The following is a 13,553-nucleotide window of genomic DNA, read 5'->3' as shown; positions in this document are numbered from 1 at the left end:
ATTAAATGAACAATCCAATAGGGTTAAAAGCCAAGGTCCGAACGACGTAAACAAACAAAAAGACAAACAAGCAATCATCAGCAACGCAACGCCGGCATCGCTCTCTGTGCGACGTTTTGATGCGTACGTTTGTCCGGTTGATCATATCAGAGTATTTTGCATTCAGAAAAATCGTTCTGTTTTTGTTTTCATTATTCGGCCATGCAAGGAAAACCACAGTCAGTCGGGATTACCCTTTACGTTAAATACGAATCTTGTGTCGGCGAAAGTGCCGAAATTGTTGTATTAAATGGATTTTTGTATACAAATCTTGATTGTTGGCTGGGACATGATGTAAAACACCTGAATAAACTAGTTTCGTCTTGAATAAAATCGCATTAATGAGGTTTAACAATACAAATTAGCGTAGGCTAAGGGGCCGTTCATAAAGTACGTACGCTTGACTTCCGGGTATTTTTAACCCCCCTCCCCCCTTGTACGCTCATTGTACGTTTTTTTATAACCCCCCCCCCCCCCTTGCGTACATACTTTTAGGGGTAACCCCCCCCCCCCCCAGTAAAACAGAATCTTCAGGAATAATGGTTTAAAGAAGGCAAAATTCACCCTGATTCAACGGAGTTCCTGCTGACGTTGATCAACGATCTTCCACGGCGACGAAATGAAAGACTGAAAGTGGGGAATTCCCGAGATCCAAATATAATATATTGAATGCAACAAACCCAGGGAGACCGGTTTCGCAATTAAGGCAGTGTTTGCTGTACATTAAAGGAAGACAGGTTTACCCACAGACATAGATGTTTATATTAAAATATTGATCACAATAAAAATAAACTATTGTTTGTTTTATTCTACTACCTATTGAATATAATTATGAACAGGATCGTCGGCAAACGGGGATATTTGTGAAATTCACATTATGTTTCGTGCACAAAGTACGTACTATTAATATTAACCTTCCCCCCTTGGAAAGTATGTACGTTTTTAGCTGACCCCTCCCCTCCCCTCCCCCTGTACGCTTTTGTACGGATTTTAGAACCCGCCACCCCCCCCACCCCCTACGGACGTACGTACTTTATGCACGGCCCCTAAATCGTTCGGCAGAAAAATGAAATTCATTCAATTCTTATGTCTGTGGTCCTCCCAATCAACATCGTCATAGAACATTTGATGTCGGCGTTTACATTAACGCAAATAAAAAGCATGGAACACATCCTACGACGAGACACTGAAGTTGCGGGACTGGGAGCTCATAATCAACGCGCGTGAAGTAGTTGCCGGGGAGCGGTGTATCTGGATAAGTTTTTCGGACGTTGCAATTTAACCTTGATAAATGAGTACAGCAGATTATTTTCCCTTGCAAGCACTGTGTACAATTCACCAATATTCGTCAGCCCGTCCTTGGCGAATCTCGACTTGGCCGTTTTAAATAACTTGAACCTAGAAAATAAAGTGATGTATTGATAAGCGAAACAGAAAACAAGGAGCCTATCTGCTAATATAGCTCCGCTGTGTGATTTGAAGAAATGGAAGCTGCATACCTAGGGGTTCCCCCTTTTGGCCAAATCCAAAAAGGGCTCTGTACTTTGTAGGTATTGGTCCATAGAACATTCATACCAAATTTTGACTTGATCTGATTAAAACTGTAGGACTAATAGCAATTTGAAGAAATAGAAACTCCACCCCCCAGAGGCGCCCCTTGGTAGACGAATAAAAAAGGCTCTGTAACTTCATAGTCCGTGGTCCATAGAACATTCACACCAAATTTGGAATTGATCTGATTAAAACTGTAGGACAAGTAGCGCTTTAAAGAAACAGTAACTCCACCCCAAGGGGCGCCCCTGGGGGAAGAATCCAAAAATGGCTCTGTAACATTATAGGCCTTGGTCCGTAGAACATTGATACCAAATTTGGAATTGATGTGATTAAACTGTAGGACTAGTAGCGATTTGAAGAAATAGGAACTCCAACCCCAGGGGCGCCCCCTGGGGGACGAATCCAAAAAATGGCTCTGTAACTTTATAGGCCTAGGTCCATAAAACATTCATACCAAATTTGGAATTGATCTGATTAAAACTGTAGGATTAGTAGCGATTTGAAGAAATATAAACTCCACCCCCAGGGGGTGCTCCTGGGGACAAATCCAAAATATGGCTGTGTAACTTCATAGTCCGTGGTCCATAGAACATTCATACCAAATTTGGAATTGATCCGATTAAAACTGTAGGACTAGTAGCGATTTGAAGAAAAAAAGTTGACAGACGCACGAACGAACGAACGGACGACGACGGCTCACCCCCAACCCATTAGCTCCGCTGACCTTCGGTCACAGCGGAGCTAAAAATGGTTCTGTTATAGTAAAAATATAATTGATCATGGTTTTTTAAAAAGTGATGTAAAGGGTAAAGATAGGTGGCCGGCTGTATCAACTTTTAAGCTCAGCAATGCGTGGAGAGACAAGGCATCAATTTTTTAGCCTTAGGTCTTGGCTTTGAATCCTGAAAATCTTTTCTGAAAGAGTTTGTATTGAACTTAGAATACTTTCATTGCATCTCCCGATACAGCTAGATTTGATCTCAGCTTCAGCAACAAAAATATAAATATGACATCTGAGATGCTTTTGATTCAACGAAACCTTGTAATCTATTAGAGGCTTATAATTTATAACGATTATATATATGTATTTCATTTCAAAATCTATTAGGCTTACTTAATTAAAATGTGCTACGTATTTACTTTCTCTTCCTTGTGTAAACAACTTTTCGTCATTTAAAATCTAATTACCTTATACTTTTATAACATGCATTTCCTCTTAAGTTAAGTATAAGCTGATAGAGTACCTTACTAAACCAATGTATGGTCTAGTATACGGTTGCCCGGTATGGTGGATATGATTAACTCCTTCAATCCACTAACCTCTGCGCTGAATCTAACAGTGCCCATGGGCACCTTGTTGTTGAGTGTATTACTTGAACTTGAAGAATTACCAAAACCGATGCCACGAAAATGTTTGGGCAATATCATTTTATCTAACGCCCTTGTCAATGATTTTGCGTTATCGCCTGAATCAGCCACCATAAAGCTTGTTATGATGAAAACGGATCAGGCTTACCAGTGCGTAGCATTGACTTAGAGTTTACCAATTAAGAATATTTATGAATTTTCATCAAATCGAAACCTTTGACATTTTGAATCTAGTTGCAGAAGGATAATGAGTATGGTCACGTTTTAGTTATTTTCGTTTCTGAGCAGCTACGTATTGGCTTTATGAAAATTAATTAGGAAATGAATTGATATATAGGGTGATGTATCATCTGCGGAGTGCCAACTCTGATTCAAGTAATCTTATCACCTCTTTAGTAAAAATTTATGATCTTTTGTTGATATTAATGAAGTAATCGATCACGAGTACTGCATGAGACCTATGTAATTTCAGACTGGTTTTGATGAATTTGTTGAGATTGAGCTAGTGTTCTGCATTTTATACTCGAATGTTCTAAGATACGCGTTATCTTATAATTGTATAACGGTTTTTGCACCTGAATCGGCATCTTTTACCGAAAAGCGCAAAACATGTGAGCTTCCCTCTCCGGCCGATCAGAGCATTATACCCACTTCGTTTGATCAAGGATGGCAGAAGATAATTCACTCACTGTATTGTTTCTTTCGGTCCTTCAAATGAATGGCTTCGATTATGATACATCAATAAAATCATTTCCAAATATATTTTTGATAATGATACAAATATATCCAGAGTGACTCGGGGGCACCACACTTATGCTCTATTTCCACTTTTAGTTAACATCTATTCTATTCTTTTTAAAGTTCTTTTACCTTTTAGGATTCCTTCGAGACTTTGTGTGGGGTAACATCGTATACTTGCCAATGTACGATGGATAACGAAGAATTTTCAGGCCAGCGCTCTTAGATCTAGGAAATGATATTTATTTCGATTACTCTACAACTAAAACTGGACGAAAATATCGGAGAGATGATAAAAAACGGATGCAGAACTTAAGAAAGACACAAATTTTCAGGCCAGCATTTCACGATCAAGGATTGATTTTTTCAACAACTTTACAAACTCGAACTAGATGAAAATATCGAAGGAAAACACGAATTTCTCATCACAAATTCATGTATATTTCTCTTCATATGTTAATCAATGATTTAGTGGGCATTATTGTTGTCATCTTAGTCCACGTTTCAGCCACTTAAGTGATATCAGATGTATGACCATTAGACTCAGTTCCTTTGATTGATTTATTTTATCAAATATCCTGCTGTTTTGTGGATTTTCTCTCTTATGTTACACGGGTATTGTGTTTCTTCTTAAATTACTTCTAAATTGAATTGAATAAATCTAAGTTTTTGCAAAGGCTATGAGAATTTATGTGAATTAAACTAAGCGTTTGATTAGCTAGAAACATTTCGTTGCTCAGTAGAGCAGAAGTTACTGACTATAGAACCAGTCAATGAATATTATCCCTATCGGGTTCGAAGTTCAACAATGTACTGGCATTTTTGAAAGAACATGTAATTAGAAAGATGGCGATTTATTTACCGTAGAGCCAAGTCATCATCCTCACCTCCCCAGCCCCAGTATGTATTCGGAGATCCGTTGATCCTGATGAATTGTTCCAGTTTTATTGCACAAGCCCCACCGAATACATCGTCAGGCGGAAGTCTGCAACGAAGAATGGCTTACTAAAATGTTCTCATCTATCAATACGTTGACCACTCAATTAACATACATTGATTTTATAAAATCTACTTCCACCGATAAATGCCTCGGGTTGTCCGAACACGTGTACAGATTCCGGTGATCCATAGGAAGCAAGTCGACATCATGAAATACGAAGCAAGTAAAGTTATACACTCGTCTTGCCTCAATGAATCCTATGTTCATTAACATTCCTCGGTTAAAGGTTAAATTATCAATCTGAAAAATGTCGTTTAAATCAAGCATTTATCGATTGATACTTGTAAACATTCATCAACCGCACACTAAAAGTCACAAAAATTCACCTGTTCAATGACAAATATTCTATAATCTATAGGTTGCCTGAGTAGGAATGGATGCATGTGGTTCAGAAACGTTCTCAGATTTAATTCGCGATTTCTGTACGGCACAATGATGGCTACTCGGTGATCGGCAACACAATTACTAGGCCGACCGTGACCGTCGGGTTGCAGTAGGTTTGAAAAACGCTTTTCGAGTTCTCGAATACTAGGGCATTCAAGCGACCACTGTATGGGTCCACTATCTTAAATGAATAAATGAAAGAAGATCTCTGTCAGTGAAATTGGCAGTGCTAGATGCAAGTTTCTCCGAGTCAATAATGGATCTCATTTGCAAATGAATTGTAATGGAGTCATTTTGAAATTTTTTTAGGGCTGCAATAATCCGAGGCAATCGGTTACGATGTCAGTTGAGTCTACCCTAATAGGCCTAGGCAGCATTGGCTCGAGTCCACAAATGGCCGTTAACTTGAAAGTATCTTAAACCGTACCCCGAGCTTTCTCAGAGTTGACCGGTATCAAATAAGGCTCTGAGTTGACCAGTACCAAGCAAGGAGTCTACTGATTGCAATGAATTCATAACTATAGCTATTAATGAAATCAAGCAAAAACGTACCTGGTCGTGGCGTGCCAAGATCGCATCGAATTTTCGATTCCTTTTCAAAGGGTCTTACATATTTCTTAGATGACTGAAAAGATGGTTTAGCCGTAGACAACATAGCTGTAAGCAAACTTCTTTCTAAGCTGATTGTTTGCTCATTCCAATAGATGCGCACGAAAACGTATAAAGTATATAAAATCGGAAAAATCATGAGTCCACTAATTGCCCGTAAACATATTTTCATCATGACTATTCAAATATAGTATATTTGAATCGCTCATCAGAAGAACTAACAATAAACACGACGCATGCGGCGTAACACCTGCAATACCTAGAAGCATGGACGTATTCACTAGTTTATACGTCCATGTTATAAGTCAACTTTGAGTAATCCCAATGAATATGTAATTATAAATCTAAAATATAGCTGCATAGCAGCGATAACGGGTTTCTGCCTAATTGGTTCATATGTCGAACTGGGAAGCGTACGAAGATTTCATCGAAATCATTCTAGCCCATAACATATGACTATTGACAAGAAGCGCAACCTGGTTCAACATTATGCTGGATATGTGGATATTAGGAGTCCATTTGGTAAAGCATCGAAGCAATACAGTCCAACTTATTTTTGTCTCAGATGGAGCGCGCGGGGCAGGGCCGTCATCATATTGCTCCGTCGTACTCGGCATTATAGGACAGTGAGGAATTGAATTTTAGCCACCTGAGCCCTTGGCTTGATTCGCGCAAAAGACCTTCACAGAATTTGATTATGAGTCTAGGACTTTCTAAAGCTTTCAAGAATGCTTTCTCTGGTTTTGAGATCAATTCAAATTCACTCCTGAATACATTAGTCAAAAATTAGTCTAATAGATTCTCATTTTAATGAAAGAAATTCTACTGAACACAGATTTTGAAATGAAGTATGTGTCGATTTATCCAGACGAAATAATTACAGCAAAATCAACTGACGATCAACAAGGTGGAGTTTTCATTTATCTTTGGATATAGTCTACCCCTGATGATACAAGCATTTTGGCGACATCTTTTGAAACCTCATCGCTTTATCTGTGCGCGTCAATTAGTCAGCCACAGTCGATTTTCATGCCAGCTAACCTCTTCCCAACTGTAATTAAGCAATCAAATGTTATAATAATTACTCAGTTATATACTATCAAAGATGAGCGAAAGAAAGTATAATAGAAATCTTAGGAGACCAATTGAAATCGTTTTCAAATTTCAACCATCCGCCATGTTGTTTCGTTGCGCACCGATGTAGTTATTGTTCGCGGGAAATGACGGATCCAGACTGATGTTAGTCCGAATCCGTGATTTACGGTTGAGTTTGAAGCTCAAGGTCGTCCGGTAATGTGTAGGCTTTTGGGGATGTACATTTATCAATGGATGATGATGCTTGCGACCTTCTTATTCGCTGTTTAGACCCAATAATTATGCGGAATTAATTCATGATGAATTACAATACGCAAATTCGAAATGGTCAGGCGCTGGGTTATAGTTCTTTCATAATTGAAAATTACGTTTATTAGCTGTTAGTCGTCGAATCTGAGAGGAGTTACATTTTATGAAACATTTTTGGCTTGAAAGTGGAAAATTTATAATAATAATAATAAATATAGCTACATAGCAGCGATAACGGATTTCTGCCTAACTGGTTCATATATCGCACTGGGAAGCGTCATCGAAATAATTCTACAGTTCATAACATATGACTTATTTCCAAGAAGCGCAACCTGGGTCAACAATATGCAGGATATATGGATCCAGCTACATACAAGGGCTACCATGTAAAAAGTATCGATGTACCAAAAGGGCTTAACTGAAGATATGGTTCTTTCAAAGTCTCCTGGTGGCAGTTGCATGAACTAGTCTGTCGCACATGCTCTCCTTGCGCGTTTTGATCCATAATTTCGTTAATACTACCGGTAAGTTGGTCTACTTTTATGCATCAATTTGTTAAGTGAGGAATTTGCATTCAGAAATAAACACCGATTTTTGGAAGAAGTTTTTTTTTTGTTTTCATTTATTAGTGACAGTTCACATAGTGTCGATTGTGGTTCTATTTACTACGTTCAGTAAGGGATTCACCCAAATCAGTAGCTTGTCGGTTCAGACTGAATGGAAGATTGTTTGAATGAACCGGAACCGAATTTCCAATTATGTACTTCGATTTTAAAAAAAAATTCTGTTAACTCGACCTCCGATCACACAACTATATTTTTACTTCGATTTCCGATTTCAAAATGAAACCCCCTGTTTCGCTCCCGGCAGGTGTGGTGGGTCTGTAAGGGACACTCAATCAAAAAATCAAACGAAATTTACCAGCCAAATAAATAACAGGGAAAATCCATATATATTTTAAGATTAAAAAAAACATAACTTCTCCCTGTATGTAACTGGACCTATACATTCACCATTAGATTTTCGTAATATAGGTCAACACAGCCCATCTGCTGCGTTTGAAACGTTTCCCGATGCAATGATGCATGAAGCGTGTCAGGTGGCGGTAGCCAGAAACCAGTGCTTTAAAATTGACTACGTGTATAGGGATTCTGTTCATGGAATCACACAAACGATAATTCATTTACCGTAGAGCCGAGTCATCATCTTCACCCCTCCCCCCCCGCCCTAGTACGCATTCGGAAAGCCATTCATCTGAGTAAATTGTTCTGGTTTTATTGCACAAATACCACCGAAAAAAATACCACCGATTAAACGTTTAAGTATCAATCTGAAAAAAATCAAGCATTCATCGATTGATGCTTGAAAACACTTACGTATAGTAACACTGAAAGGCACAAAATTCATCTGTTCAATGACAAATATGCTATAATCTATAGGTTGCCTGAGTAGGAATGGATGCATATGGTTTAGAAGCGTTCATAGATTTAGTTCGCGATTTCTGTACGGCACAATGTGGATACTCGATCGATCGGCAACGCAAGCATTAGGCCGACCGAACTTTTTGAATTCTCGCACGAGCAACCAAAACGTTTTGTTTTCTCACGCGGGAAAACCAGAAGTTTTTAATTCTCGCGTGAGGAAACAAAAAAACGGGCCAATGTAAACAATTTTTTATCGTTGCTTTAGCTGTACTGTTATAAAGTTATTAGATACAAACATTATAAGTGGGATTCCTGTTGGTCACAGGAATGCGAACAATAGGATGCGGGGTTTAAGCATGCAGGATCTGCGTGGGCAGTGATGGAAACCAGATGTTGGTTGCATCACGAGATCCACGAGATATTAGGGAGAGTTTTAGAGGCAACAGGGGAGTCGAGCTAGAGATCTTGCATGGGCAAGACATGTTTAGAAAGGCCTCGACATTTTATATATACGTATCGTCAAGAATAAAAGATATTGAAATATATATTAAGAGCGGAGTTTTCGTTATGATCGATACTATGAGGATTTGAGGAAACCACATATCTCATGAACGGACCAAGGATATCAACGAGGATCCCCGTTTGGCAAAGACGCCCCAGGCCAAACACGACAGTATAGAAAAAATTTTTAGTATGGCCCGAATCAGCTACCTTTAAACTCATTGAATTTTCGATTCCTTTTCAAAGAGTCTCACAAATTCCTTAGATGACTGGAAAGGTGGTTAAGTTGCAGACAACATAGCTGTAAGCAAACTGCCATAACTGTTTCTACTTTCTAAACTGATTAATTGCTCATTCCAATAGGGGCGTACGGATACATATAAAGTATACAAAATCGAAAGAATCAAGAATCTACGAGCGTCCTGGGGACATCATTTAGGAATTAAGAAATTTCATTTTCAGTTGAGATATATCTCAACATAAATTCATTTACGATTAATAAAAAAGTTGGAAAACTTTTATTAGTCGTAAATGAATTTATGTTGAGATAATAACTCGACATAACATCAATTTTGTTTTTCATAAATGATGTCCCCAGGACGGCGGTGGATCTCGACGGAAAAATCGAATTTTGAATTTAAGAAGAAAGTGTCTGAATCGATAATAGCTCGACGAAGCTCTTTATTAATCGTAAATGATTTTATGTTGAGATATATCTCAACTGAAAGTAACATTTTTCATTTCTCGTAAATGATGTCCCCATGACGCTTCTGCACTAGACAGAAAAACTAACAATAAACACAACGTATGCGGCGTAACATCTGCGATACTTATAAGTCAACTTTGATTAATCCCAATAATTACGTATCTATTGTCAACAAAGAAGGATGCGATATCAATTGAAAATGGCGGTCACATTCAAGAATGTCGTTGTAGACTATTGAAAATGTTGTTTTCATTTATCGCGTTCCATGCATTCACTTCTATTCTACGTACTTGAACCGCAACAAACCTGTATGAGCATTTCCAAATAGATAAATATTAGGGGAAACGAACACAAATGGTTGGAGAGCAATGATTGAGTAAACTAAATTATATTTAGCAAAAGAATGACGCCATTTCCCCCTCTCATTTTCCTATTCCGCAGTTTTTATATTGGATTGATCGAATTCTTCTTCCTGAACAGTATACACAAAAAGGAGATCCGATTGTACATTACCATATACAAAGTATCGATTCAGGGGTTCCATAAATCAACTAGCCTAGGGTCAACGTATCACTTCAATGCAGCAACCATTAGTCTATCCATTGTAATTGGTCTACGTAACCGTACCCACTTCAAAAGATTTAATCATTCATGAAAAAAAATTGAGGAACTATGGATTTCGATGGAATCTGAGGAGAAATTCTCTATCGATGTCCGAAAGCATAGTATAGCGACCCCGGAATCCTCTATTGTAACAATTTGAATCCACGATTGCCACCGTCGATCGTAGAGCCCTTCGGATAAAACTAACTCCAGAATCGTACGTTAAATCTTATTCAACATGACCGTACTATAGATGAATATATTTTAGTGTATCCCCTCTGTAAACTTTTCGTGTCTTTTTTTATGAACAAAATGTATCTTCTCTTGTAGAGCAATAAACCTGAATCTGAATCTGAATCTGAAACTGAGACTGAACCTGGAACTGAATATTGTAAAATTTGCAAGCACTTTGGCAAGTGAGCAAAATGTCCCATGACAACTGATTTAAAAAAAAATCGCCCTTTTATTAACTCTGGGGTATTAGCTACTTAACGAATCGTGCATGTGTTTTCACCGACACCGATCGATTCCAATGCGCATGATGTATACACATAACTCACTCTGTAATGGGTATTTTGATTCGTTTTTTTTTATAACACAGGATACAAACGCAAGCAACGATGCCAGACACCAATAACTATCAAGCTAATGAACTCCAGTCGATCGATTCAACATAATAAGCAAAACTATTTTTGAAATGAAAACCTTTATCTAGAAAACGTTATGTATATCAGGATAAGAAATATTGAATGCAATTCTGGTTAGAATGTAGCTTCCATCCAAAGCTATTCTTAATTAACTATTTGAGCTTTTTTTCCAACAGAGGAGATAACATAGTCAATGAATGAATGAATGTTGTATTGGCGTTGCTATAGTGTTCGTCCACTAGTTGATACGTGAAAAATGTAGACAAAAGTATCCCGTAATCCTGTATTTTATAGGGTTCGTCATTATATTCATCGTGATGAAAAACTCAGGCTTTGTCCATACTATCGAGGACTCCAGAGAATTTCTCAGGTCCGGGAGAAACGACGAGACTTCCTTCCAGTTGAAAGATCTATAACAACACTGATTTATTCTGAACATACACTCATCGAGGCACATTGTATCAATATCTACAACTATTGGAGAGAATCTAGTTAAACAACCTTCACAGTACTGAAAAAGGATTATCACATGAGTTCTATGGATTGATATAATACAACAACTATGAATGAAAACTACAACATGAATACAACCATATACATCGAATGATGTTTTCGGAGCAAAGTAACAAGTCCAAACAGAAAGTGTTTCTGTTTCTTTTTTCCGTTTCCTGTTTCTTGCTGTGTGTAAGGTTTTTACAATAATAGAAAGAAAACAAAACATGATACATCCGAGACACTGAAGTTGCGAGGAGCTAATAATAGTTCGTCGTTTGATGGTGCGCATCCGTTGTTGGTGCCGGTCGTCCTAATTCAACGGTGATATATGAGAATAGCGGACTGTGTGTCCTTTCAAGAACTTTGTAAAATTCGCCGATATTTGTCAACCCGTCGATGTCAAATCTTCGATAGGCTGTTCTAAGTAAATTGAATCTAGAAAATGAAGTGATATTTGGTATGAATGTATTGATGAGCGAAACAGAAAAAGATCCCAACCGCAAAGAAGTAACCTAATGACTATACTTAACGAGGCTGTTTATGATCACAGGTTTGACTTTTGTATGTAAAAATATTACATGTTATGATCATTGCCAAAAGATACAATTACTCGTTGTATACATCGACCAATGTTTTGGAAAAAATTCTATTGTCAGCTTACTAGTATTTGGCTGATTTGGGCCATAAAGTAAAATTCCTGACATTTGAATATAGGTGGTAATGAAATGCGAAAGAGTACAAATTCCCCCAAAAATGCCCTTGTTTTTGCAACCGCGACAAAACGAGAAATACATAAATAATTTTGGGCGCTTGCAAAAACAAAGAGTTTCCAAAACCTAATTTCTTGAAATAATGGGAGATGTGCATATTATTTATTCTGACTGGACCAAGCGCTCACACTTGCAAAAAGTCCGTTCCAAGTTAGTCCGTTCCATTTTGGAACGCTCCAATAATTTGGACCCACCTAAAAGACCTACCTCCAAATTTTGATGCTTTGAAAATGTCATAGAATTTAACATGCGTAGATTAATGTGTCCAGATTTAAGATAAACTTCGGTAATCAAAATATTCTAAATATATATGTTAAAGTCCGGGATTCATAAATCTATCATTTAGATTTAAAGACTGCGGTGTAAGATTCTCAAGGCGACATCTTGCGGGGCAAGTCAATCTGTAGCCAATATGGCAACGCATGACTGTGTGAATGCGCACTCTGACTCGATCGGTCGTTCCAAATTTGATGTAAGGACCCAATTTGGACCTTATCATATATCAGGAATTGTATTTGGGTGTTGTCTAGAATAAGAGGGAGTTTGTGCATCTCTTTGCGACAGTAATGCACAGCCTTTTAAAATTCTACCTCAATTCTATAGTTTCCACAGCCAACACGCAAGTCGTTTCATTATAGAATTAATTTGAACGATCAAGATATGACAATGATATTGAGATATATAGGGAGATGTATTATCTGCAGAAGAGTACCAACTATACGATTCAAGTAGATCGTATAATTGAAGTTGATCGAACCTTTCAAATATCACAATTGATGATTTTATCAGCAGATACATCTGACATCCCCGTGATATTTCATATTCAATTACAGAAATTATAAAAAGATTTACCACCTATAATTGTAAAGCATCGAAAGCGCTGGTGAACATAAAAACCACGGTATTAGTTATTTTCAAACTGACCTGACGCGTAGATTTGCTTATCAGTCCGAATATATTATTACTTTGACAGTGAAGATTTACGTTGATTAATTATCACTAACAATTAAACGAAGTAATCGATCACGGGAGCTGGGGTCTTTATGAAATCCAGATGGTTTTGGTGAATTAGTTGTGAACGTGCTGAACATATTTATACAATACGTGTAATCGTATTCGCATTATAGGTTTTGCACTTGAATCGGAATATTCTTCCTAAACGTGGCCTATTCTGTGGTCGTCATATACCTACACAGCTTCGTTTGATCGGGGATTGCACAACCAGGTCAACTCACTCACTATTTTTCCAGGTCGGTCTACATGATAATAGTCTTGATCATGTGACTACAATTCATCCATAGTATATTAAGAGTTCTGATATCGGCTGGAATTATCAAAGTCTTGCCACTGTTCCACATATAGTTTACATCT

General features: G+C 37.8%; 1 protein-coding gene and 1 pseudogene across 1 annotated transcript; both read right to left on the bottom strand.

Annotated features, from left to right (window-relative positions):
* Window positions 1-4,557: 4,557 nt before the first annotated feature.
* Window positions 4,558-5,738, bottom strand: LOC141902858 (beta-1,4-N-acetylgalactosaminyltransferase bre-4-like). The gene is made up of 4 exons (XM_074790811.1): window positions 5,636-5,738; window positions 5,026-5,264; window positions 4,752-4,939; window positions 4,558-4,684 (listed from the first exon to the last, which is right to left on the bottom strand). The coding sequence occupies exons 1-4, from the start codon at window positions 5,736-5,738 to the stop codon at window positions 4,558-4,560; spliced, it is 657 nt and encodes a 218-aa protein (XP_074646912.1).
* A 2,481-nt stretch (window positions 5,739-8,219) lies between these two features.
* LOC141902780 (beta-1,4-galactosyltransferase 4-like) lies at window positions 8,220-9,985 on the bottom strand (annotated as a pseudogene).
* Window positions 9,986-13,553: the final 3,568 nt, after the last annotated feature.

The sequence above is a fragment of the Tubulanus polymorphus genome, chromosome 1, assembly GCF_964204645.1.
Source record: "Tubulanus polymorphus chromosome 1, tnTubPoly1.2, whole genome shotgun sequence".
In the NCBI taxonomy this organism is placed as follows: Eukaryota; Metazoa; Nemertea; class Palaeonemertea; order Tubulaniformes; family Tubulanidae; genus Tubulanus; species Tubulanus polymorphus.
The sequence above is the reverse complement of the archived record's forward strand: the minus strand, read 5'-3'. Positions and strand labels throughout refer to the sequence as shown.